Source organism: Natator depressus, chromosome 2, assembly GCF_965152275.1.
Source record: "Natator depressus isolate rNatDep1 chromosome 2, rNatDep2.hap1, whole genome shotgun sequence".
NCBI classification, from domain to species: domain Eukaryota; kingdom Metazoa; phylum Chordata; order Testudines; family Cheloniidae; genus Natator; species Natator depressus.
In genome coordinates, this window is record NC_134235.1 from 261,434,859 (window position 1) to 261,462,532 (window position 27,674).

General features: G+C 45.8%; 1 protein-coding gene across 1 annotated transcript; it reads left to right on the forward strand.

Annotated features, from left to right (window-relative positions):
* Positions 1 to 3,966: 3,966 nt before the first annotated feature.
* On the forward strand, positions 3,967 to 22,895 carry LOC141983405 (uncharacterized). Its single transcript, XM_074946512.1, is given in 10 exon segments — positions 3,967 to 4,229; positions 5,054 to 5,647; positions 7,520 to 7,921; positions 10,466 to 10,592; positions 12,298 to 12,411; positions 12,591 to 12,704; positions 14,898 to 15,002; positions 15,627 to 15,740; positions 21,884 to 22,827; positions 22,830 to 22,895. Coding segments are annotated over 9 exon segments (2,325 nt in total). The 5' UTR covers positions 3,967 to 4,229; positions 5,054 to 5,293; the 3' UTR covers positions 22,881 to 22,895.
* The last annotated feature ends 4,779 nt before the right edge of the window (positions 22,896 to 27,674 follow it).

Consider the following 27,674-nt stretch of genomic DNA (forward strand, 5'->3'; position numbering starts at 1 on the left):
TTTTTACAGAATGAATTATGAATGATTCTAGTTTGTATCATTGTTGATGACATTTAAATGGTTTTAAAAGTCTGAATAAAAATAATGTTTTTTCAAAATGACAGAATGCGCTTTTTTATTTAGTTAAAAATTAATTTGAGTCAGAGAGCGGAGCGGAGTCAGAGCGAAGCTGGAGCAGTCACTATTGGTGCCGGAGCAGAGCAATTCAAAAATTTGATTGCTCCAAATCCCTGGTTAAAACTGCAGCAGAGCAGACAGATGAAATCTCAGAAAGAACTGCCTCAGTGTAAGAACGGTAGGACAAAGGAACAGACACCTGGGGAGGTTGTGGAAGCTTCTTCACTGGAGGTTTTCAATAGGAGGCTGGAGAGCCATCTTTTTTGGGTGGTTTAAACACAACAAATCCTGAATCTTGGCAGGGGGTTAGACTAGATGATCCTTGCGGTCCCCTCTGACCCTGTGGTTCTATGATTATAGCAGCCAAAGGTGTAACACGATCCAGTGGCTGGAAGTTGAAGCTAGACAAATTCAGACAAGAAATAAGACACTAATTTTTAACAGTGAGGGTGATTAGCCATTGGAACAATTTATCAAGTGTTGTAGTGAATTCTCCATCACTGACAATTTTTAAATCAAGATTGGATGTTTTTCTAAAAGAGCTGCTGTATGTGAAACAGAAGTTAATTCAGGGAAATCCTGAAGTGGAATATAGGCAGTCAGACAAGATGATTGGACGAGATGATCGCAATTGTTCCTTCTGACTTTACAATCTGTGAATAAAATCCAGAGACTGTGAAGGACTTTCCCGCTGTGCAATTTGCACTTATAACTAAAGGAACCAGCCATCAGGAAACTCCCGCCCAATTCAGGACACTACACAACAGATCTCTTTGGTGGCAATGCCAGAGGGTAGCCATAGACTATCTGACAACATAGTGTCAATGGCAGCAGTAGCCATTCAGGATTAAAAGTTTGACGAGCTTGCTAAGTAAACTAAACATGTGTAAGGCCAAATCAGAACTCTCTCTGTTTGTGCTTTGCAAAAAAATAAATACTGAAAGAATTCAACAGCAAAACTCAATACTTCTTGCATGATACACCGGATAGTGAAATATCACAACCTACTAAGCAATAAAATTGAGATCCTGAGAACATCAAATGAATACTGAGGATCCTACATTATTTTTTGATTACTGGATACTAGAAATATTCATGTGAGATCCCAAAGTGGATCCACTTGCCTCTAAAAGGGCTGGTCATGTCCCTAAAACAAGAGCAGAGTTGGCTGAAAGAACCTGACCTGGAACTGTGATCTGTTGTGCATCTCACTTGAGCAACAGTGGAAAATATTCATTCACTTGCACTATACATTTACTTTTAAATAACCTGTAAATGACCACAATACTAATTTTTCTTGTCATACACGCCTTCTGACAATCTGTGGGTAAGCATAATGTTAATATAGCCCAGTAAGCTAAGAATCCACTGTGGTGATAATCTGTATCTTGCTACATGGAGGGCAGAGACTTCATTGGACCTAACAGAAAATAAGGAAGTATATGGGACCTCATCAGCCCATTCAGAGCTAATGGAGATTAGCTCTTAACCTGTTTTAACACATAGTGAATGAGTGGTTGGTATATTTAATAACCTGTGTCTTTGAAGCATTTGATTTTAACTTTGTGATTTCTAAAGATAACTAAAGTGATTTCTGCTATCCCTAAGTTTTATTTCTAAAGGACAGTAAAGATCTTACCTAGACGTTTAGGGCTTTGGAATATAATTTGTCTTGTTTCTTCCTGATGCAAAACATGGAAAGCATCAATTGGAACTGTGCCTGTTCCAATAAACATGAAACATTGTGGATGGAAGCGTGTCGTGGGAGCACCATACTGCTTCAGGCTAATAAGTAGAACCAGTTTATCTCAATTAAGGTTTGCCAGTCCATTGCTGGATGGCTGCAGTGTGAACAACTCTGATCTGAGTCAGAACTGGCATACACGCTGTGCTGCCTTTCAATTGTATTTTCAGTGCATCTGTACATGCATTGTTTTGCTGCAGTAATCTGCTAAATGTACCTTAGTTGGGCTATTTTGCACTATTGAGATTAGCCACTTTTTCACTAAAGAAACATTTTAAGTGAGGGTGATGTTAAACACACAACCACCCATCCCATAGTCCAAACTGCAGAGGACATGAGCAGTTCTCTGAGCCAGTGAGTATTTTAATAGTCAAATAGGTTCAAGCCGGTCTGCAATCTATTGGAGTGCAGCAAGGGTTTAAAAAAAAAAACTAATTAAAACTCACCCATGCAGGGCTGCTTACAAAATACTTGACAATGGCTAAGCAGCTGCGACTGCTCCTAGTTCCACTAATTATAAACTTCTCACAGTTACCTTGTGCTTTCTCCACCGACCCACCCACTCATTTGTTTTAGTCACCCATTGATGTGACACCCGAAGACCACTCAGAAGCCTCTGTGGGTGTGGAATGTAGCTGTCCATTTACACTGGTGCCTCCAGCAAATTACCCACAAGGGAGCCTGTTGCTGGGGCTGGAGTGAAGGGAAACCAAGGCCAGAGAGTGGATGGGTGTGGCAGGGGAAAAAGGGGGAGTGGGAGGATGAGAGCCTGGAGAGAAGGGAAAAAGGAGGAGTAGGGCCATAGGTGCTGGAACTAGGGCTGCGGCTGCATCCCCTGGCTGGAAGTGGTTTCCATCATACACAGGGTTTACAGTTTGGTTCCATGGCTCCCAGCATCCCCACGATATAAACTGTCCCAGCTCCCCTGAGGAGAGCCCAGATCCTCAAAGGCTCCTAATGTCCATTGATTTTGGGATCTGAGGATCTGGGCTGGAGGCCATGGCTCATGGGGTGGGAGAAGAAAAGAACAGGGGAGACTCTCTATCCGATGAAGTGAGCTGTAGCTCAGGAAAGCTTATGCTCAAATAAATTGGTTAGTCTCTAAGGTGCCACAAGTCCTCCTGTTCTTTTTGCGGCTACAGACTAACACGGCGGCTGCTCTGAAACCTGTCTGAGGTGAGTTCAGGCTGATAGAGACCGGCACAGGGAAGGGGGGGAGTGGGCCCCTTTATTCTGTCACCCACAGGTGCTAAAACTCTCCCCTGCACGGAGGGCGACCGGGGTCCCTCAGTTAAAGACCCGCCCATGCTGTCATGGCTTTGCCCCCTAGACACGTGTGTTACAACCGCTAACAACAGTGCCAGGGCACCAAAGCGGCAGCCGCGGCCGATGCGGAGCTTCCCCCGCCAGGGGCCGCTGCCGCCCCGCTCCCCGCCGGCCCCGCCCCGCCCCGCCGCTCCCGGCCCCTCCCGGCAGCCAGGCCGCGGCTCCCTCCCTCCGTGCGGGCCGCGCTCGCTCTGCTCCGCCCGGCAGCGGGGTCGGCCCGTGGCGAGGCGGCGCCGGGACTCTGTCCAGCCCGCAGCGGGAGCGGGGCTCGGCCGGGCCGGGCCCGCGGGAGCAGCCCCGCCCGGGGGGGCCATGGCCGAGCGGGCCGCTGCCCAGGTAAGGGCCCGGAGCAGGGGCGCTGCGGTACGTAGCCCCGGTGCCTGGCCCGCGGGCCCCTTGCAGAGCTGGGGCACGTGTGCCCAGCGCCCCCCTCCCCCGGCTCCCCGCAGGGACCGGCTCGAGACCGCTGGGGCTGGGCGTTTACACGTTGCCCGGCTGCTCCGAATGCAGGCGCAGAGCGGTGCAGCGGGGGAGCGCTCCTTTCCCGGGGGTCCGTCCTGACTTCCAGCCGCGGGGGCGTAGGGTTGGGGGCACCCTGCCCTAGGGTGACCAGGACTGGCCCTGTAAAATCGGGACATCTGATATTTGGGGCTTTTTCTTATATAGGCACCTATTACCGCCCACCCCCGTCCCGATTTTTCACATCTGCTCTCTGGTCACCCTGCCCGCCCCTGGGCGCCCCGCTTCCTAGCGCTAGCGAGAGCGGGCCTAGCACTGCCGCTGGCAAGGAAATGCCTTGATTCCTGGGCTGTGGCTGGTTCTTAGCGCCTCCGCTCGCCTGCCTCAGGTGGCCTTGGAGCGTGTGCCTGCTTAGCTGCATCCTGGAGGGTGGTAGTCAGGGCCTGGCGGCTGCAGGTGCTTGGCTGCAGAGGGTGTTAACAGGGCACCAGCATCGCTTTACACAGGAGGCTCATTGCAGTGTCAGAGGGTTACCTAATGTCAAGCAGCCTGGATTCTATTTCGGAGTTTCCTACTGACTTGGGTGAGTTATTTCCAGTGCTTAATTTGTAATGAAAGCTGAGCTGGGGTTCAAGCAAATAGGTGCCGGAGCTTAAGCAATTTTTTTACTTTCATAACTGATGCGGCGAAGCCAGAGGTGCTGGGACTATGAACTCCTAAGCCTAGGGGTGCCAGGGCTCAGCTCTGGCAAGCCCTGGCACAAATGAAGCACTGGTCATTTCAGCCCTGACAGCCTGGCACACAGAAGCTGTACAATGGGAGTGGTAATAGATTCTTATTTCTCACATAAGGATTTTGAAAATGCATCAGTTGTTCTTAAAGTGCTTTGATGTGCAGGGATGAACATTGGTAGGGGAGGAGCACAGAAATTTGAACAGGTTGGGCCCAATGTCGAAAAATTTTAGATGTGCAAGTTTCACACGCAGTTGTCATGATTGTGTGCACAAACCGCGTAACTGCCAATGTTGTGTACAGTGTGGTTGTAGCCTTGTTGGTCCCAGGATATTAGCGAGACAAAGTGGGTCCAGTAATATCTTTTATTGGACCAACTTCTGTTGGTGAGCGAGACGAGCTTTTGAGCCAGCCAGAGCTCTTCTTCCGGTCTGGGAAAGGAATGGAAATGACCAGAACCAGGCATATGCATGTGCAGTTACCTGGACGGTGTGTTTGTAATTGTGCACTTATTTCGTATGTGCAGTTCCACTCCTAACTTTTCAAAACCAGGCTCGTAAAACATTGCATAATTTTTTATTTAAAATAAGTAACTGAATTTTTACATGCACCTGATGTGGCTACACAACATCATTATAGTTATGTGCATGAGAGGGTTTTCTCTCTGCTTTTTAGGTGTCATTCAAATAAAAAGCCAAGGAGTTTGACGAAGGGAGTGTTCTCGCTTGTTTGGATTCCGAGCATTACACCGAACAGCTACAGTGTCAGAACTGTACTGGGAGACCAGGGATGCAACCAACTCCCAGAGCTACTTAGGAAAGAGCCTTCAAAGGTTTCTAACAGATCAGCTGGAGGAATCTCTAGAACTTGCCTGCTACTGACATTGTAACGTAGTAACATTTTACGTTACAAACCATGCCAGCTCGCTGCGTAGTGGCCAGGTGTTCCAACACCACCCAAGATGGTGTATCCTTGTTCAAATTTCCAAAAGACCCTCACGTTAGGAGCCTTTGGGACAGATTTGTTCGGATGAAGAGAGCAGACTGGAGAGGGGGACACGACCGCTCACTGATCTGCTCTGCGCACTTCACAGACGAGTGCTTTGACATTTCAAGCGTGACGCAAAAAAAATTAGAATTTGGAAAGCGGTTGCTTCTAACCAAAACAGCGGTTCCGACTCTGAACGTCTGCCCGAGCATGAATGGGAACCTACAGTCCCTATCGCAACCAAAAGGAAGAGGAGCCTTCCGGAAAAAAATCATCAAAGAGGTACCTAAATGTTGGTTGATGAATAACACTATGTGTTTATATTGAGAGGAAGAACAGTTCCTTGGCTGAAGCAAAGGATTGAGTGCCAGGAGTTCTGTTCCCACTTCTGTACTGACTTGCTATGTGATTTTTGGGCAGGCCACTTAACCTCAGTTTCTCTATCTCTACATGGGGAATAATACTTCATGCCTCCCTGAGGTGGTTATGAGTCTTAATGTGTCTGTGTTTGTAAATTGCTTTGAGATCCTCCAAGGGAAGGTGCTGCAGAGATGCAAAGTATTGGGATTAGAACTGGGTGAATATTCGTTGCCAAACTTTACATGGAATGAGCTGGTTTTAGATTTTGGGAACCTTTGGGAAAAGTGTAGCAGTTTTTTGGGGGAAAAGTTGGTTGAGACAAAAGAGGTGAATGAAACTTCAACCTGGAGGATCTCTGCAGGGCCAGAGAAATGGGCACGGGCCTGTGACCCCTGAACTCTGTTTCCATGTCTGCTACTGACTGGCCTTAATAATGCTTCACGCTTCTCTAGTGCTTTATAAGCCTGGTTCACTGCAGTCTTCTGTCTAGCTGGGGAGGTGATCAATGGAGGTTCATGTTCTCACACACCTAGCTCTCCTGATGCTCAGGCCTGTATTTAAACTGCTGGACCACAGTGCTCTTGAGGCAAGTTTCTTATCCCCAGCAGGTCTCAGTTTTCCCATCTGTAAAAACAGCGATAATCATACTTTATTTAGGAAGCCAAGTAAATTTGATGACTGAGGAGATCTTAATTTACCGAGAGGAAAGCTAGGACACAGTGAAATGATTTGCCTAGGAAGCATGGTGATCTAGGGCATTAGATATTATTTGGGGACAGTTCTGGAAAAACATCAAGTTCGTGACAAGGACATGAGGAGAAGAAAGGGACGTGGATTCAAATGTTGGTCCAGACACATTTACTCTTTGCCCTGGTGCAAGTTGCTTAACATTTCTAAAATGGTTTCTGCACCTGAATGCTGGGGATAAGGATACCTACCTACCTACCTGGGGTGTTGTGAAATTTAAGTTAGCACAGACTGGAGCACCGATTTTGTACAGTTAGTTTGTTCCTATCCTGTCTGGTCACTGCTGGAATATAACACCATCTCCTGATGGGATAAATGTTGGCGCGCAGATGGGCCATAAGAGAGAGCGAGAGACCCAGGATATGTCAACACTTGGAGTTGGTTGTTTGATTCCCATTTTAAGGAGGCATATTTGCACTAGCTCTGATCGAGTTAACATGCTAAAAATAGAGCACAGTTGCAGTGGTGCAAGCAGTGGGGGAGGTGAGCTGCCCCGAGCGTGTGCCGCTGGACTTGGGCCGTGTGGTCCTCAGAACGGCTAGTGCTTCCTGCCACTCACAGCTGACACTATACTTCTCTAGAGCTAGTGCAAGTATGTCTCTTTGCGCAGGGAATTCCCCGTCTAGCTCATCCCCTGGGAGTCTCTGGGGCCCTGTGGCAAGGAGACCTCATGCCAGGCTCATTAATTCTCTTCTCATAAGATTGTTGTAGTGATTGACTCTTGTTTGTAAATGAACGTGATTAGAAAAGCTCTTGCCTTATATTGCAGTTTTCCTCAAACAAATTAGGACAAAACCCGAGATGCATGGGACATTTCAGTTCAATACCATTCCCATTGACCCTTATAAATGAGGATTATAATGAAAATGTCAGCAGCTTTTTAACCATCACTTCTGGAATGTGAGCCGATGATGATAAAGATGCAACCTTGAACAGTCTGGGCGGCCTGTTGCATGTGAGCGGCTGCTTGTCCTGTTTCTTTGTAGCTAACTTTGCCGATAGGGAAAGTGACTTCAACTCTGTTTTCATTTTCTGTCCTTGAAACAGGCTGATGAATGGGAGGTGGAACCGCAGCCCCTTGCCGCCTTGCAGCCACCGGTCCTCCCTGAGCAAATGTCTGTACAAGAAACACCACTTCCAAGTGCAGAGGCTTCCCTTCAGACTGTACTAGCCGCAGTCCAAGCTGTTGAGAGGAAATTAGATTCTCATGCCACGCGGTTGCTGGGTCTGGAAGGGAGAATGTGGATGGCTGAAAAAAAGCTAATAGGTTGTGAGAGAACTGTGGTGGAGTTTGGGAACCAGCTGGAGAGTAAGTGGGCCGTGTTGGGAACTCTGATCCAGGAGTATGGGCTGCTGCAGAGGAGGCTGGAGAACATGGAGAACCTGCTGAAGAACAGGAACTTCTGGATCCTGAGGCTCCCCCCAGGCACTAACGGGGAGGTGCCCAAGGTAACTAGTTTTATCTGTGTGGTGGTAATGCCTAAGAGTCCCCGTCACGGACCAGGACCCTACTGTGGCAGGTGCTGTACAGACACAGAACAAAAAGACAGTCCCTTTCCCAAGGAATCTACGATAGAAGTGTCGGATGAGATGGAATGGGGGATACAGACAAGGAGACATTTCTTGTTGATGTGATGGGCAGTGGAGGGATGCAGAGAGGGGGGTGATGTGGTCAAAGCGATGAGCTAGGAAAATAAGCATTGTCACAGCACATCTCAACGAGCACTAAGGAGGCAGAAGTCAGCATAGAGTAGAAAGGATGGTCTTGTAGTTAATGCACAGGTCTGGGAATCGAGGTCTGAGTCTAGTTGTTATCTAGCCCTGCCTTGAGTGCAAGGGACTGGACTAGGTGACCTACTGAGGTCCCTTCTCGTCCTACCCCGCTATAATTCTATGATTCATTTCCCAGCTCTGCCACAAACTTCCTGTGTGATCTTGGACATGCCTCTTAACTTCTCTGAGCCTCATCTTTAAGATGGGGATGATATTTACCTTCCTCACAGGGGTACGTGAGGCTTAAGCCACCAGTATTCGTAAAGCATTTTTAGTGCTTCATGTGGAAGGGGCTGTACCATGTTAAAAGGTTTATTAAGTAAGTCCCTTCTATTACCAGATACACAAGGGATTTTTTTCACAGGCTCATTCTTTCCTTGTCTTTGCTGCTCTAAAAGTGCTCAGATTTGATGGGGTGGCAGAGGGTTTTTTGAGCCAACCCCTGTGCTGATCAGAACTAGTTAGATGACTTTCACCCCACTCTCTTCTTGTGCTGATGGGAGCAGTTGGGGGAAAGGGGAGGGAATGGAAGAACAAATCTAACATCTTGAAAAAGCTCTCCAGATTAAGGAAAGGACAGAAGCCCAAAGTTCATAGTCAGAGAAGGGAGAAGGACCCCCCACTATCTGTCTGTTTTAGATACTTATATGGCCCTGGATGAGAGTGCCTCCCCGTCTTTTAATGTATTTATCCTCGTGACACCCCTGTGAGGTAGGGCAGGGCTATAATCCCCAGGTGTAAATCTGAGGCACAGAGAGACTGAGATTTGCCCAAGGTTCCACAGGATATTCATGGAAGAACAGGAATTGAACCCCGCCTAGCGCTGTAACCACTGGACTATCCTTCCTGTCTGCTCCTACCAGCCCTTTTCAGTTTTTGACTTTCCCCGCTGCCTCTTTGCCATTTTAGAGCCTTCCTCTGCAACACTCTGCACCTTTCATAGGCAAAGCCCACTGGGCCTGTGCATTTCAAAATGTTACCCTCTCATCCCAGATACCAACTGAGCGATTCGCATTAGCCTAACAGCCGGAAAGAGGTTGGACTTTCCACACTCAAACTTTTCTTTTGTGTGTGAAACCCACTTGCAATGAACCCTGCTGTGCCTCTCTCTGGTACGCTGTCCCGTCTGCTTTCCGGTGTGCCTGCAGAAACTGTGCTGCACCTGGGAGAGAACTGTATAGACGGACCCATGAAGAGAGGGGTGCAAATGGGAACCGCCGAGACCGGTTAATGTCAGTGTTACTCAGATTTAATGTTACGAAATTCCAACACCGTGAAAACAATCCATTCATATGTGCCTAGTTAGTGCACCTTATTGGCTGGCATTTACTGTGCCTGTCAGCTGATTATGGTTCCTTGGAGCTGTACAGTCAGTGTTAGTTAGACCCGTCTCACTGGGAAATCAAGGATGCTTAAACTGCAGATTGCAAAGTGAATCATTTTTACTTGATTAAACTCTCATTATCCTGCATGGGAGTGGATGGGTGGTTATGGGCTCAGGCGTTCTCTGCAGACAGGCATCCCATCACGGAAACCCCTGGCACAACTAGCCCTAGCTGGTCCCCTGGTTGGCAGATGGAAAAGCCAGCGTCCGAAGGGCTGCAGACGTGGAATGACCCGGTTCTGTAAATGTGATCCTTCCAGATGACGGTAAAGATGGGGGTGCCATTGCTTGCTCTGTGAACTAATAGAGGAGCTCAGTGTCTAGATTTTCTTTTATGAACAATTAATTTAGAGATGGGCATGAACCAAAGCTCTGCTTTGAAGCATCCTGTTGCTACAATGGACAGAACCAAACCCCAGATTCAGAAGACTCCCAAACTGCAATGTTTGCAGTCCAACATTTCCCTAAATCTGCATGTTCAAAGATAATCTGTTATAAACTCTCTGCTTCTCCTGTGTTTCTGCAGCACCTAGTACAATAGAGATGGATCGTGACTGGGGCCCCTGGGACCTACTGTCACGTTAAATAATAATAATGTCAAGCTGCAAACTCTGACCCCTGTATGGGGCCAGATCCTCAGCTAGCCTAACTAGGCATAGCTGATTTGAAGACAGTTGAGTATTGCTGATTTATACGAGCTGAATATCTGGCCCATGGTATCTTGATTCTGGCTAAACTCAAATTAAATTAACTTTAAAACATTCTTAGAGTTAACATAAAAAGGTGGGTGTGACAGAATTAGAAGGTGGTGAGTGACTCCCCCCTTGTAATTTCAGGTACCGGTGACATTTGATGACATCTCCGTCTATTTCAATGAGCAGGAATGGAAGAGCTTGAATGAATGGCAGAAGGAGCTTTACAAGAACACCATAAAGGGGAATTATGAGACCCTGATCTCACTGGGTAAGGATCAGTTTTCACTCCTTTATTAGAAGTGGTGAGATCTTTCATGGACTGGGTTTCCTCCTGCTCACAGTTCCTTTGATTTGTGCTGGGACAATGCCATTAGTCTTCCAGATGTTTATGATAGCTCAAGTTCCTCACATCCTTCTGTGGAAGAAATACCAAAATATACACTATTGGGCTTAAGGCCACCACCTCCTCTTATCCCATACTAGAAGCACAGTGGGATCTACGTTTCAAATTCAATCTAGATACAGAAAGTTGCTAGTTTCCATGTCAGCTGTTGATGAAAAATGTATCCAAAGAGAAACAACTGAAGAGTCAAGTCCAGGGTAATATAAACCCCAAGCAGGTGCACTTCCTCCTGCAGATCCCGGGGAAGCATAAAATAGTTAGCACTGGTGGTCCCGTCTGCATGGGAGAAGGAACAGTGTTTTAACTGGCATTGTGGGTTTCCCCCCAACATGGCTGATTTTGTGTAGGCAGCGACAGAATAGCTAATTAAAATTCACCGTTCTTGAGGAATTGTTGTTGCCCTTGGTGACCGCAGATGAGGCTGATGACAGTGTTACGTTGGGGCCAAAAAGGCCGATGTGAGAGTGTTGGTCCTTTCCGCATCGAGGGCATATGTAGCTCAGTGTTGAGGAAGGGATTATGCTCTGTGCCCGCTGAATCTGCTGCTGGGTATGACTCAGCGCCTCAGGGTCAAGATCTGAATAACCCCATCCCTGACTGCTCGCCAGCGCGATCTGTCTGTTGTGACAGCTCCCAGCTGCAATGTTGCATTGCTTCTGATTATGCTGCAGCGTGTCCTTGAAGCGTTTCTTCTGGCTGCCTCCTGTACGGTTACCTGCTTCCAGTTTTCCATTCCACAGCTGCTTTGGCATTCTGGTGTCCTCCCTCCTCAACAGCGTAGCTGTGATGCGATGAGCATGCATCAGTCCCTGTGGAGTTGCTCTGTTCTTGAGTAATATGCTAAATTGACCTACAATCACCCTTCCATATAGGGACCCGTTCCCCCTTATTCAAATGACTGTATGGTATAAAGAACGCTTGGACCAAATTAGAGTCCAACTCATAGCCGCTGCTAGGAACGGAGGAGGAGGGTGTTCAATGATCTCTTCACATCCCCCACAGTAAACACCATCCCACAGTCCAACTCAGGCTCTGGTGTCAAACCTTGAAATGAGCAGCCATTCAGTCATTCCCAAAGGAGAACACAGAATTAACCTCCTCCAGTGAAAGAGCCTCCAAGAGCTTCCCCGGAATCGGGCCTCTCTGGAGCAATGTCAGCAGTTTGTATGATGAATCCAGGCTATTCATCCCAGCCTCATTATCCGTAACATGGGGAGTGAAAAGAACCAACGTTTGGGCAGTAGAGACAATGGGGCCCTGATCTTGTTTGGAGCCTCTAGGTGCTACTATATTGCAGGTAATAACAGTGATGACTGGGGACGTTAATGGGCCTGCTACCAGCCAGAAGTCCTGTGCTTGGTAGTAAGCACCTGCAGGATTGGCCCCTCACTAGACAAGGTTTAAGTAAACCAGGTTCTACTTTTCATTGAAACTGATTTGTTATAAATGTGATTTAAAAAAAAAAAAAGCTAATGAATATCACAGTTGAAAGGATCCTTATAATCCCTGTGTAACTGATCTGAATAAAACATCCTACTGTATCCCACCTAATATCATCTCCCATGAACAGACTATGCTGTTTCTAAACCTGACATCCTGTCCCGGATAGAGCGCGGGGAGGAGCCGTATATCGGGGATCTGCAGGACTCTAAAGAAAGGAAAATCTCTATTGAGCCGTGCGTCAGTGAGTAATGGATTAAAACAATTTAGAAAGGGCATGGGAAGGACAAAGCAAGAACCAAAGTTCTTGTGAACCTCGGTTCTAGCTTTTCAGACATTTTTAATGTGTTGCCAGCAGCTAAATAGATATTAGATAAACATAATGGAATTCTCTCTTCTTTCCCTCCGCCCCCCCATGAGCAGACTCTCCCGTTGCTGCACCTGGCCAGTGGTGCCAGACCGAACAAGGCGCAGAGCCGTGTGTTGGGGAACAGGGCAATGCTAAGGAAAGAGGTGTCCCTGCAGACCCCAGCACAGGTCAGTAATGGATTGAAACCATTCCAAAGGGTAAAATTCACTTCTTCAGACAGGACACCTGCACAAAGGCTAGACATCACATAAGTCCCATGGGGCTTGGGCTGTCCCTCTACACAGGGATGAGTGAAGTAAAAAGCTGGCAATCTGCCTCTGTCCAAGCCAGACACTAACTGAATGCAACAATAACAAGATAAACCACACTTTTCGACTTACATATTTTTGGTTGGTTGCCTGCTATTGCAAGTTGACAGTGGCTCATCTTTGGGCCTCAGCAACTAAAAGAAATTAAAGCTGTTGGAACACCCAGAGTCAGACCAAATCAATCCCTTGGTTGCCTGCTGAACAGCTGTTCTCAAACTGCGCTTGGAGTTGTGAGTTAGTGAAGAGGAAAAAGTGAGAGACATTCATATCAGTAGGGTAAAATAAATGCCTCTGAAATAGACACATTGATTGACAGCAAAATGAAGGTAATGGTGAAGGAGTAATTGATTTACCTCAATTTACAGTATCCCGTATCTAGTGCCAGCTTTCTACCAGTGCCTAACAGCATGCATGCGCTGACCACTCTACATTTAGCATGTCTGGTGGAAGGAAAGTTATTGATCTTCTGTCAAAATGCAGGAGAATGGGTAGAAATATTTACCTCCAAATACCCATCTCCTTATATCCCTTTGCACCGTGTGATCGGAGATGAAAAAGGTGGTGGGATTCTTCCCAAGACCCATTTCCAGCCCAAGCTTTGCCGTTCTGTGACTCCACAATGGATGACTCAGTTCATTATGGGATACTTCCTCTTTTTTGTCTTGTGAGCTTCGATCAGCAGTGAAAGTTTAAAATGTTGGGAGTTCAAGTTGCCATCGGTAGGCTCCAGGGGCAACACCATATCAATCTGAATAGGAGCAGTGTGTATCTTTCTCAGCTATTGTTTCAAGCTGTTTGCACACTCAAGCAGATATAATTGGGTTGATTAAATTCAGTCGGCAGGCAACCATAAGCGCCAGAATTTTTATTTGTTTGTTCTTTAAATGAAAGCTTAGCACAAGATAACAGCACCCAGGAAATATGGGCAGGCTGTTGTAGCCACTACAAACCGACCCAATTCAACCTCTCCTTATCTATACCTGTACAGTACCTTCTAATTTAGCTAAGGCATTAGTAATACTCCCACTCTGTACTGATCGCATCAAGCCATATGAATTCTACGATCTCCTTATCTGTACCTGTGCCATTTATCATGTGCTTGTATATACCTACATATTGTCTTTTTTCAAAGTAGCAGCCGTGTTAGTCTGTAGTCGCAAAAAGAAAAGGAGGACTTGTGGCACCTTAGAGACTAACAAATTTATTTGAGCATAAGCTTTTGTGAGCTACAGCTCACTTCATCGGATGCATCCGATGAAGTGAGCTGTAGCTCACGAAAGCTTATGCTCAAATAAATTTGTTGTTTATATCGCCAAGATCGCCTATACCTTCCCTTTTGCCAGTGTGTAGTTCAAACCAAAGTTAGAGCTTGATGCAGAAATTATTGAGTGATTTTCTTTGGCCTGCATTATGCAGGTGAAACAAAATATAATGGTCCCTTCTGGCATTAAAAATCTATGAATCTGAATACTTCAGCGTGGTTTGATGTGCTGTCTAGAGTCTGCAGCACTATATAAATGATTTTTAACAATGACCTAAAGCTCTGTAATGTTGCACGTGTGGTTATAGCAAATGGCCACCTTTGGACTTACCTGTGTCAGCGTTCTCCGGATATCAGCTGAGCTTACAGAAAGAGAAACTAGCCTTCCAACAAAACCTTTGCTGGCTTCTACAGATTGTATAATTTTCCGTCCACCTTGGGTATTCCTAGTGTGTCCATTGCTGTAGTAGCTAGGCCCTTGGAACATTTTCTGCCATATCTATTTATATTTCTACAGCATCCATCACTGCACTAAAGCACTTGTTACATAGTCAAGAGATATGAGAACACTTTCCAAAGTCTCCCCTTCTCTGTGAAACTGTCTTGGTGACTAATCTCTGCCCATGTCAGCACTTAATAGAAAGGGATGGACAATCATGATGTAATTTCTAGTTTAGCCCTTGTGTGTTCAGATTAAAATCGCATCAGATGCTTCGTCAGAATGAGTCAGTGAGATATAAGAATAAAACACAGCATCTATTATTACCTCTTTCCATGAACCAATTATACAGTCTTTGGCTGTGACGTTTTATCGTGGATTAAACTAGAGGAACAGTCCTGTGCCGAGGATCAGGAACACTTTGGGGAAGGAGCGCTCTCTACAGACCCCTACGCTGGTGAGTGATGCGCTAAGCTGCCCAAACAGTGAGTGAAATCCAGTAAAACTTTTGGTCCAGACTCTGCCTGGTCCCCGTACAGATGAGCAAGAGATTATAGTGCAAGGAGCCTTCTCCTATCCTGGCAGTTGCAGTCCTTAGTGCTGAGGTTGCTCCCTACTAGTCCCAAGTGAGCTGTACCCACAAAAGGAGACAACATAGGTCCTTACCCCCTCTCCCCCACCACTTCCACACTACCAGCAGGGCTGGCCAGCCACAGAGAAGAGTGCACACTGCTCCCGCCAAAGGGCTGGTGCAGACTCTACTCCCAGGGAGCTCTCCTGAAGCAAAGCCTGGGGCAATGCTGTTCTGTACAGCTCCATTCTAGGCCCAGGCCTATCGGTACCACCTGCCCCTTTATGGACGCAGCCATCACCTTTGGATTTCCACCAATCTCAAGTTCTCCTGGCTCTGAACCCTTCTGCATTTATTTCCTGTGGATCCTCAGTGAAATGTTTGTAGCCAGTCAGAATGTGTCTCTCCTCCAGCCCAGAAACAGCACTGGGTTACGATCAGTTGACATTTCCTTGTATAGTGTTTGTGGAGATCAGAAAAGCAATGCGTTCCTCTGTCTGTCGTGAACAGGGTGCCAAGCTTCTGCACGCTACGCTTCCTGCTGGAGGGACGTCGAGGAAGAGCCAAGTGTGCAGGATATGCAGGTCTCGGAGGAAAGGCAAATCCATACAGAGCTCTGCGCAGGTGAGATGGATTGTAACAACTTTGATAGGGTGTGAAATAGCTGGAAATCCTCTTTTCCTCAAATCCAGGAGACGATTTGCAATCTTGACACTGTCCAAATGCAGCAATTACAAGAGAAATGCTGTTTCCTAAGCTTGACAGTCGAATGATGTAGTTGAGTTAACATGATCAGAATCTTCACTTTTGCATTACCCATAGTTCTTCGTTCAAAACTCTGAGCCGAGCATTGCATTAACACAAGATTTATTTTGCATTTAATTTATTTTTTCTTTTAAAAAGACAGAAAAGAGGGAAAAAATAGGGGAGGAGGGAGAAGCTACCTGTGCTGCAATTGAGATGTGTCTGGCGCGTTTTTGCAACGCCGTGCATTGTTCGTTCGCAGCACTCAGTAAATATATCCAGTGCCTAGCAGCAGTATTGGACAGGGTGGCACAGTGTAAGCTTCGCAGCTGTATTGAATCACGGACTAACTATTTAATAGACATTTTTACCAGGACTTTGGAGTGGAGCCCGGAGCTGGAGCACGGACCAGTGGAGCTGCAGGTTTTTGCCTGGAGCCGGAGCACAGAAAATCTTGACCGCTCCACTGCTCCAGTTTCTTTTTTCATTTTCAATCCAAATGAATGATATTCAGCAAGAAAGTCCTAAAGGTGCCAAAAAGTTTCAGATTGTATAACAATTGATATTAACATCTACTTTACATAGTATGTCACAGTTCTTCTCACTTTGGCCGAAATCAAGATTTAATGTACAGATACAAAATTACCAAGTTTTTTAGAGATATGTTTTATTAAAGAATCAGATAATTATCAGACATCCGGCAACACTGCAGACTGCTCCCACCCTTGTGCCAAGGTTAGGCGAGTACGTACTCGCGTAGATTAGTTAGATAGATTAGTATGTGTTGATACTTCTTTTGTAAGCGTTGATCAACGAGACGCGCTGAGTGCTGCGATTACGGAAAAGTGTGACGCAAGATGCAACATTTAAGATATCGCAAACAGGTATATTGCAAAAAAAAATAATGTTTTTGTTTATTGATATATTAAGATATCGCAAGAGATATTAATCACTTAAGCTAATTTCTCACACGGGCTCCCGTTATCGGTACATTTGTACATGCTCCCGTATCACTCTGGCGGACTTATTGTATATGCCATCTGTTCAACGGTCTTTTGGTGGTTGTAATTTTAAATTTACTGAAAAAGTCGTGTGCAGCATATAAATATACAGTAAACATTTTTACATAAATTGGGAGTGATTTTTGTGATATATCCGGAGTGATTGGAAAATGTCCAACACAACTTTGGGGGTGAATCCTTAGGTCATTTTAAGAAGAACGTTTCTGTGAACGCGTGTCCTAAAATTCTTCCTAAGGGAGTTACAGTTCCTTCAAGGAGGTGATGAAAAGTTAATTTCTGATTAATATCTCAAAAATGCTTTAATATAAAGTAATGAAATTATGTCTGTCTTAGCATTAGTATGTGCTATCATATTACATTATCCAAAATTATTTAAACCATAGGCATCCGGAACTGGCTGTTGGTCATTTTTATTTCATATTTCAAGAAAGGCTTGTCGTTGACTGCCCCTGGCTACAAGCGGTAATATTATGTTCCATAATAAGTTAATAATTTTTGGTTATTATTTATTATTACATTTAAAATGTATGGTTCCAAAGTTGAAAAATAAATAATAAGTAAAATTGTTTGTATCATTCTAAGCATCTAATCAGATTAAAATTTTTAAACAGTTTTCTCGGAAACGGTTAGTTATACAAAATAAATTAAGAGTATCGTTTTAATGCATGTTTTAGCATTAAATCATATTCCAGGGTCGTATCTGTTAAACAGTCGAAGATTTAAAAAATATTGAATAAAATTGGCCCAGTCCCCCCAGTTCACGACGCCTGTGGTTTAAATAATGTTATTTGAATGCTGTTGTATGATAGAACGCTGGAAATCAACTTTAACGGGAAAGCAGATTCAAATTGCAAGCACCGTCCTTTTAGTAAAGAGAGCAAATTTTCAGAAATATGTTTTTCCTTCATCAGGCTGGAAACATCATACAAGATTGAACCTGTTATTTGCTCTATCTTGTATAATCTATACAGGCTGATGAAGCAGAAATTTCCAAAAATTTGATTTCTTTACTAAAAGGACTGTGCTTGCAATTTGAATCCGCTTTCCTGTTAAAGTTTATTTTCAGCCTTGTAATGTGTAGCCTCGTTACTTCCCAAAAGTTAATGTTGTAGAACAGTGATAGCACGTACTAACGCTTCGGCACGTACCACATTTCATTGCTATATCTATATTAAAGCATTTTTGAGATATTAATTAAAAACTTGTAAAATATTTTGAATATTTTTACAGCAAAATTTCGTAAGAAAAACTAACTTGCAATTTATAAATAAAAATGTATATTATGTATATTAAAAATACTTCTTACTTCATTAAAACTGCAAGAAACATGTTAAAATATTAAAATATACTTCAGTAATAATTTTGTGTAAAAAGAAAATGCGATCACTTTTTTGTCCAGAAAATCCAAAATAAATTTGAAGTACCTTAAGTGGTTAAGATATCACAAGCAGGTACATTATAAAAAAATGTAATGCTTTTGTTCATTGCTTTTTGAAGATCATAACAAGAAAGCTTTGGATGCGGTAGCAGCACAAGAAGATTTGGCCAGGGCTTCAACAAAAAAATCAAATCTGCCCCCCATGATTGATAGCCGATTTACGGAAAAGGATCTCAACGACGTCTTTACTTTTGAATTTGAAAACCCCAAATCTGGGCTTTTGCGAAAAGCAAAGAAGAAATCAGCAACGTGCAAGGTGGAAAAGGAAGTGAATGGCGAGCTCAAACCATGTAGCTTCAAGACAAGTGAAGCAAGTGCCGTGAAAAGTTTCAACCTTTGGCGGCATGTAAAACGTAACCATCCTGAAAACTATGCGGCTCTGGTTACAAAAAAAAACCAGGAAGATGAGGCAAAACAGAAAACTGATGCGGCTAAACGACGTCCATCTGGCTCTTTGAAAACTCCCGGAGAAAAGATTTTTTGTGGAGCTTCATCTGAAAAGAAACCCAAAATTGAGCAAACAAAACTTGACTCATATTTGAAGTCCTCAAAGGTTACAGTCACCATGGATGCCAATACTTTCCGTGAAGGGCTGATGGAAATGGTTTGCTTGAGTTCAACACCGCTCACTACCTTCAGGCTAAAGAACAAAGGATTCCAAAAAATTGCCGGTGAAATGGGTCGGCAGCTTGGCGTTTCGACGGGGCACGATGCGGTTCGTCATTTAGTTGTCAGCACAGCTGAGTCTGGTCGTCAAGAGCTCAAGAAAGCTTTGGAGCAAAAACTGTGCTACCTGAAAATGGATGCGGCAACCCGTGGAAACAGACATTTCCTTGCAATCAGTGCTCAGTACTACGAAGACGGAAAAGATAAAGCTGTGGTAAAAACCTTGGACATAATCGACACTGAAGGCCGTCACAATTCTTCGTACGTGAAAAGTCAAGTAAAAGCTATTTTAGAAAAATTTGGGATCAGTGAAATGCAAGTGCTGAGCATCTGCGTTAACAATGCAGCAAACATGACGTGTGCCGTCAAAAATTTCAGCGAAGATAATGAAATCATTTCTACCTTTGAGAACACGGATGTGGACAGAACTGAAGCTATTTTGCCTGATGAAGGCACTAAAGGAATGGATGAAATCGAACTCAACAGGGATGCTGCTGCGCAATGGGTTAATGACCCCAGCCTCATACTTCCAACATGGCTTCATGAGGACGACTCAAAAGTCCAACTGATGAAGTGTGGTATTCACACTCTTCAGTTGGCAATCTGGGATGGACTGAACAAAGAACATGCGAAGAAATTTCTGGCAAAAATTCGACAAGTCGTTGTCAAACTACGAACCCCAAGTATTCAAAGTGTTCTGCTTGATCTACATGGGGTAACTCAATCATTGGACACTGTGACTTGCTGGGGTTCAACATTTGCGATGATTGATCGGCTTCTCGTTTTTCAGTCTTACTGTGAACAAGTGACAGCTGCTGCTGGAACAAGAGAACTCAAGTTAACAAAAGCTGAATGGGACGAAGTGAAGAACCTGCGAGACCTCTTGGCAAAGCCAAACCAAACAACTGTGAATCTTCAAGCCGTCGATGTAACCCCGGGAGTTTTAATGAAGGAATGGCGAAAACTGTCAAAATTCTTGCAAGAAAATGGTGGACAAATTGCAGAAGGAATTCTATCCTCCATGCAGAAACGCGAAGAGAAGCTTTTTGACAATATTCATTTCCTTGCTGGAGTTTATGTTGACCCACGGTATCGGATTCTTCTTACCTCAAGGGAAATACCAAAGGCAAAGGAAGGGCTCCTTGATATTGCTCGACGACTCGAAAAACAAAATCTGTTGCTACATTTGAACTCGGCGAAAGAGGTTGAAGAAAACAAAACACAACAAAAGGAGTCCTCAACCATCGAATTTGCGTTTTCGGAAAGTTCACATCCTTCAGAAATAGCAGGCTGTTCTCAAACTTCCGTCTCCACTCTGAACTTGTTCGAGCGTCCATCCCTGAGACGTCTTCAACCATCACAGGGAAATGGAGATAATTCAAGCACCAATTCTTCAGAAGATGACGCCTTCGAAAAGGAATTGGATGAACAAGAAAGACGCCGGCGAGTTTCTGCGATTCATAATTGTAATGAAGCGTTATTTGAGAGCAACTTTCGGGAAGATTGTGAGGCGATGGAGTCTATTGGTAGGCTGAAAGTTAAGTCTGTTTTTGAGGCCATTCACAGCTACCCACACCGCATTCAGGCTGCCTGTAGAATTGCTTCGAGCATGCCAACAACTCAAGCTGGTGTAGAGCGACTGTTTTCGGCTTTAAAGTTAATTTTAAATGGTTTGCGTCAGGGTGTGAAAGACGACTTGATTGCTGCAATAATTTTTTACAGAATGAATTATGAATGATTCTAGTTTGTATCATTGTTAATGACATTTAAATGGTTTTAAAAGTCTGAATAAAAATGTTTTTTCAAAATGACAGAATGCACTTTTTTATTTAGTTAAAAATGAATTTGAGTCAGAGGTTGGAGCAAAGCTGGAGCAGAGCTGGAGCAGTCACTGTTGGTGCCGGAGTGGAGCTGGAGCGGAGCAATTCAAAAATTTGATTGCTCCAAATCCCTGATTTTTACAGCACGTACACAAAAAACACTTTTTATGCGTTATGACTTTACTGTTTAAAATACCCCTCCCCCCATGTACTAAGCAGTTATTCCTCACTAAGGACTAGCCACATGTGAAATTTGTAAATTGGTGGAGTGCCATCAAGGTCAATGGAGGAATGACGATTTACCCCAGCTGAGAATTTGACCCCACAAGTTTAAGATACTACTAAGCACCAATATCAGCAGCAAAATTACAAAACTGAGAAGGTTAATTACATTTTTCTATAAATGTCCAGACAAATGTCACTCAAACTTGGAAGGAAATCTCCTTTGGTTTCAGACCATATATGAAAAGTTTCGGGGCAAAAGGGTAACTTTTGAAGACTGAGTTTCTGAAAATAGGATTATAATGGGAATAGAATTATAACCTTAACTAGATAGTTTTTGCTCTCCAGTTGTCTAGACCTTCTGGACTCAGCGCTGACCCTTCATACTCCCGGTACTTAAATACACCCTTTCCCCAGAGCTCCACCCAAAGATGTGAAGCTTCTCGTTTACAGACAAGTTTTAAGGGCAGAAATCTCCTCTCTCAGTTTAGATGCTAATGGTCTGATTTTCAGAAGTGTTGAGCAGGAAGGGGGCTGCTCTGCTGATTTTCAAATCGGGCCCTAGATCGTGTGTGCGTGCACTCATTATTTATCTTGGGTAAAGTTTTCAAAAGCGCCTAAATCCCAGTTTGAAAAGTCTCTAGTAACTTTTCAAAATGGGACTAAGTTTCCTAAGCCACCTAGGCTCTTTTGAAAACTGTCCCCCTTGTCTACTTTATTGGCCACGTTCAATAAGCCGACAGGTTTAGTTTTTTCTGCACTGAGTCACTGAATGGCTGAATCAGCAGAGGCTTCTTTCTCTCGCTCACGCAGGCAAAGGGAGTGATGTTGCTGATTCTCTCTCTGTTGCTGCAGATGAGGTGATTGTGATTAAAACGGAGGTGCAGGAACATGAAGAAGATCCTGAAGACTTGGAGCTGCGTGACATGCTGTTGGGAAGTTCAGGGGAAAGTGTTTCCCAGAGTCTGGTTGCTACAACAGCTTGGGAGGGTCAGTGTGGCTCCCTAACGCCGACAAGGAGCCTGGCAGGCACTGTCTTGGGGGAGCCGACTTCAAGTGGAAGAGCTTTGGGTGGCACCAACCCTCTCCTCGTCCATCAGGCAAGCCACGCGGGAGGGAGGCCGTATATCACGTGTACGAAGGGTGGGAAGAGCTTCCGGCTGAAAGTGAGCTTTGGGAAACAGCACAGGAGCTGTTCCAGAGAGAGACCTTATCAGTGCACCGAGTGTGCCAGGAGCTTCCGGTGCCATTTGGAGTTCATCCGACACTATGCGAGCCACACTGGGGAGAGGCCATATAAATACACCAGCTGTGAGCAGACCTACAGCCGAAAGTGTCTCCTTCTGAATCACCGACAAGTCCGTGTGGAGGAGAGGCCGTTCCAGTGTGTAGTGTGCGGGAAGAGCTTCCAGCTGAAGGGGAGTTTCCTCAGACACCAGTGGGGCCATGGGAAGGAGAATCCCCAGGACTGCATGGAGCGTGGCAAGGACTGTAGCTGCCACGCCGAGCTCTGTGCGGGCCAGCAGCTCCAGGCCAGAAGGAGGGCTGGCCAGTGTGCTGGGGTCCGCTCAGAAGCAGCGTCTGCCCAATGGCCAGCGAGCGTGCTCTGGGGAGAGGCTGTTCCAATGCACCGTCTGCAAGAAGAGCTACAAGGTCAGGGCCAGCTTCCACAAGCGTCCACAGAGCCACAAGACTGGGACGCCCTGCCAGCGTGCAAAGTGCAGGGCTGTCTTCCCAGGTACGATGCCACCACGGGATCAGCAGAGGGCAGACCAGACAGAGCAGGCTTCCCCAGGGCGAAGACTGGAGACCGGGAAAACACCAAGGAGTGGGATGGGTGACTAGGTTGTAGCTAGCACGTTATGTCCAGACCAGTTCATCCCTGCGCTTGGTAGGCCTCAGGGCTGGAGTGTGGGTGGGGTGGGGCAGTTCCTGTCCAATTGTAAATGACCCTATTGGGCAGCAGTCTAAAGGGCTTCTCCCCCGGCATCTCATCCTCCCACAGGCTCCCTGGACAAACCTGTGAAGAGCGTCTGATCTCTGCTCCACACCAGCTTACTAAAGTGTGCGAGATTGCAGTGCTTGCGGCAGACTCCCTCTTTGCTCACTCGACGCTGCAGGGGAGGCAGGATATGCTGAAGGGCAAGTGGTGTAAAACCTGCGCTCTAGCTCGCCAGAGCCTGAAGGAATCTGCATGCGTGAAATGGTTAACTGCTGTGGTTCGGCAAATACCTGGCACCTTCCTGGTAAAAATCTGGGAGTGCTGAGTCCAGATCCTTTTTCCTAGGTCTGCCCAACTCCTCCCCTTCTCAGGATCATGCTCCCCCCACACCCCTGGAATGGTCTCCCTGTTCTCATCTGCACAGAGCCATTTCTCCTCTCTGAGCAACCCCTGCCCCTTCCTCCTCCTGCTAGTCAATAATCCCCACACCCGATCTGTTTTCCTATGCCGTGTCTTGTCCTACTTAGCTGGTAAACTCCCTGGGGCAGTGTCCGAGTCTAGGTCTGTGCAGTGCTATCTGTATGTGCCACCTTGCTGTTGAAATGACTTCTAAAAGCATCAGACAGAATGTTCACAAGCCTGCCCCACAGTTCAGTGTGAGCTGGGCTAGGGCTGGTGGGGAAGCATGTCTGGATCCCGGTGAGCAGAGTCAGGGCTAGGGTTTAGGTTAGATTCAATGGGGCTGAAATCTCATCAGCTGTTCCTGCAAGATTTGTGTCCTAATACCTGCCCTCCTAGTGGGAAGGTGTCGCTGTCCTGCAGCGCAGAAGCCCTTCTTTGCTGGTTCTCCTCCAGTATAGGTTTCTTTTGGTCCAAGGTTCAGACAATAATCTTAACATTAGCGATGCGCCTGTCCTGTCCTCGAATTTTTATTGTTTAGGGGTTTTTTCTTTGTCTCTCTCTGTGTGGGTTTTTATCGGGACTTAAGTTCTCACGTGTATAATGGCAGCTAAACTCCGTCATCGCTCACTGGTGGGAATGGCTGATGATCCTTCCCCACCATGAATGGTTTGCAGGGAATAATGGGCTGTTATGAACACTGAGAAGCTGAACTTGGGTAGTGTCAACAATTCTCCCGATGATGCTACGGTTTGGGAGCAGTTTCATAAATACTCTGAGCATGGAAATTCCAGGTTTGTGGTGGTACAGAAATGGCACAGGTTTTCTTATGTAAGTGTATATTGCTTCTGATACCCCCCTCACCCCTTCCACTCACACTGGTGGTTCAATAACACCAGGTTACTTACTTCCCCTCTACTAGTGCTGGGTACCATTCTGGTTTCGCTTTTTGTACCATATGAGGTGGTGTTACTGGGTGGCCTGTATATAGTCTGCATCCTAATTGTCTTGAAATGGATATGCAAAGCTCTTGTCTGCCTTTCTTCTGTACCTCTTTTGTCTTGTAACCTGGATGACAAATCTGTCCTGTAACATTGTCCGTCTGACATTTATTCTAATAAAAAAAATTGTAACAAAAGTGAAATGGACATAAAACCTATTGATTCAAAAAATAATTGTCCATTGTGGTGAGGGTTGTGTGTGGTGACTACAAAAACCAGATGGGCCTCTTTGGAGGGCTATGGTAAAAACACAGCATTCCTAGAGGTGAATTGCAAAGGGGATAGAAGAATTAGGTGTGCACCCTCTTACATTTCTATATGGTGATGTATACAAAAGACCTGAAAGATTTTTGTTAGTTTCCAAAGAACATTTCTTTTTCCTGCTTGACGTCAAGTTTAGTCTTCCCTGTTTTTGTAGGGGTCTTTTTGGAAGAGCTAGACATGTAGATTGGGAGTTGTGTCAGCACTTAACTAAAAGAGTGAAAATGGTAAATATTTAATAGTGCTCTTTTTCCCCATCTGTTTTTGGTATTTGAGTTAAATGGCATGGAAGGTAATCGGATGCTCCTGTTTTCCCTGTCTCATAAACAAGAGCAAGAGGGGATCAAGTGAAATTGAAAGGCAACTAATTTAAACCTGATAAAAAATAAATTAATGAGCCAGTGGCACTCTCTGCCACAAGATATTGTCAATGCCAGTTTCTTAGTAGGGTTCCAGAAGCATGATTCAATGCTTATACAGATAATGAGAACAGCCACAGTTACCCTTGTTAGGATAACAAGATGTAAGGGATCTAAACACTCTCTTGTTTCAGGGAATTTATTCTCCCTCCTCCCCAATTTATTATTTATATTCTGGTTGAGCCTACAGGCCTCAATCAACGATCAAGGTGCCAGTGGATAAGCTTGTCACGAACTGCCTGGGATTAAGAAGAAGCTTCCACTATGGAAATTGTTGCTCCCCTGAAGGAGCTGGTACTGGTCGCTGTCGGAGATGGACCCCTGGACGAGGATGGAGAACTGGTCTCATCTGGAAAGGCAGTTCTTTTGTCTCAGACTTCAGTCTTCAAGACAGTATCTGAGAAGCAGCACATTTCAATCCAAAACCATAGCTCACCTAATAGTTACAAATCGGAGAGCAAAAATAAGCACCTGAAATTATCTACAAAGCGCCATGTCTTGGTGCGTAACTTTAAGTCTGAGTAGTCCTATTGAAATCATAGTTATGAGTTGGTAAAAGTTAAGGCCTATAATGCTGTGGTAATCCAAAACCAGCCAACCAGAGCATGTGTTTCAGAATCTGGTGTTTCACTTATTCAGGTTATGGCTGCAGGTCTTATGATTGCCCAGGTAACCTTGGAAACTTGAACTGAATGTAAGGGCTTGTCTTTGTGTGCACCACTGTAGTGCTTTAGCATCAATGTGAGAGTTTCTCGCATTGGTGTCGTTAATTCATTTCCTTTAGAGCAGGGGTTCTCAGACTTTCGTACTTGTGACCCCTTTCACACAGCAAGCCTCTGAGTGCAACTCCCCTTATCTATTAAAAACACTTGTGTATATATATATTTTACACCATTGTAAATACTGGAGGCAAAGCAGGGTTTGGGGTGGAGGCTGACAGCTCGCAACCCCCCTATGTAATAACCTCACAACCCCCTGAGGGGTACTGACCCCCAGTTTGAGAACCCCTGCTGTAGAGGCAGTAGTTATGGGGGTGAGAGAAGTTCTCATGCCAACATACTGCTGTCTACGCGAGGCGTTAGGCCAGTGTAACTACATCGCTCCGGGGGTGGATTTTTTCACACCCTGAGTGACATAGTTAGACTGATATAGGTCTGTAGTGTAGACCTGACCTAACTCATGTGGTGTGGCTTTCTTGTGTTGGCAGACTGTCTGAAACCACTCACCCCACACATCTGTATAGGGTGCTGTCTCTGGATCCTAACAGTGGTAATTCAAATGTAAAAACCATTGTGTCTGCTACTCATTTTAGCAGAAACATCAAACTACTGTGCTTATCCTACAGTCCCAAACTGCCTCTAATGTCTCCATTTGTGCTAATCCTCCAATTCCCAGCTGCCTGAATCTTTCCCCCATGACAACTTCAATGATGCAGTGAGTCATTGTTGATATAAAAATCTAGGGCCTATTGAATGCTGAAAATGTGGGGGCAACATAAATTGTGCTCAGTACCAAAATAAATAACATGCAGGCTCTTGTACTGATCATTTCATATTCAGCTCATTTAACAAAAGTTAGACCCAGCTCCTCACTGGGTGTATATCACCCTAGTTAAGTTGAAGTCAACAGAGCGAGGCTACTCTACGCCATCTGAGGATCTAGCCTGTAACTTCATAATTTAAACTAAACTGCTGCATAATCCAGGGACCATGCTGAAGAATGTGGGTTTATTGCGAGGGAGCAGGTAGGGCTGGGTTCGGAAGTAGCCCCACTGAAGTCTTTCCACTATTCATAAGAGCAAATCTGGGCTCTTGATCTTTTCTGTAGGGTTGCCAACTTTGGTTGGACGAATTCCTGGAGATTTCCTCACATGACATAATCTTTAACTCCTGGGGACTCCAGGACAATCTGGGAGGGTTGGCACAACCCTACTTCTCCATGACCCTTCAAAGGCAATGGGCGGGGGCTTGCTCCGTGTGTGATCTGTCTTAACTGCCCCAGCCTGGGCCCTGGCACTAGGGCCAGGTATTTACTGACCCGCTGTTGAATGCAGCCGATGAAGGGAGCTGTAGCTCACGAAAGCTTATGCTCAGATAAATGTGTTAGTCTCCAAGGTGCCACAAGTCCTCCTGTTCTTTTTGTCCCTATTTAAGGGGATTTCTTTCTGGGGTGGATTCTGCAGGGCGGTGAGGGGTGCAATGGAAGGGCTAGTACGGGAGCTCAGTCGAGGGGACCCTGGGGGGCGGTTAAAATCTCTGAATCAATATCCCTTATATTTACAGGGTCACCCCCGCCTGGTGCTGGGGGGAGGCGGGGCTCGCACAGCAGGGGAGGATGGACGCGGCCTTCCGGGCTGAACCTTCCGGGCCACGAGCTGCGTTCTCCGCCGCGCCCTGCAGGCGGCGCTGTCCGCTCGCGGCGCCCCTGCGGATTCCGCGTCAGGCGCTTCTCTTGGCGGGGGGACCTGGGGGGGCGAGGCCGCGGCTCGCTCCCGCCATGCACTGCGCGGCGCCCGGCAGCGGGGCCGGCCCGTGGCGAGGCGGTGCCGGGACTCTGCCCAGCCCGCAGCGGGAGCGGGGCTCGGCCGGGCCGGGCCCGCGGGAGCAGCCCCGCCCGGGGGGGCC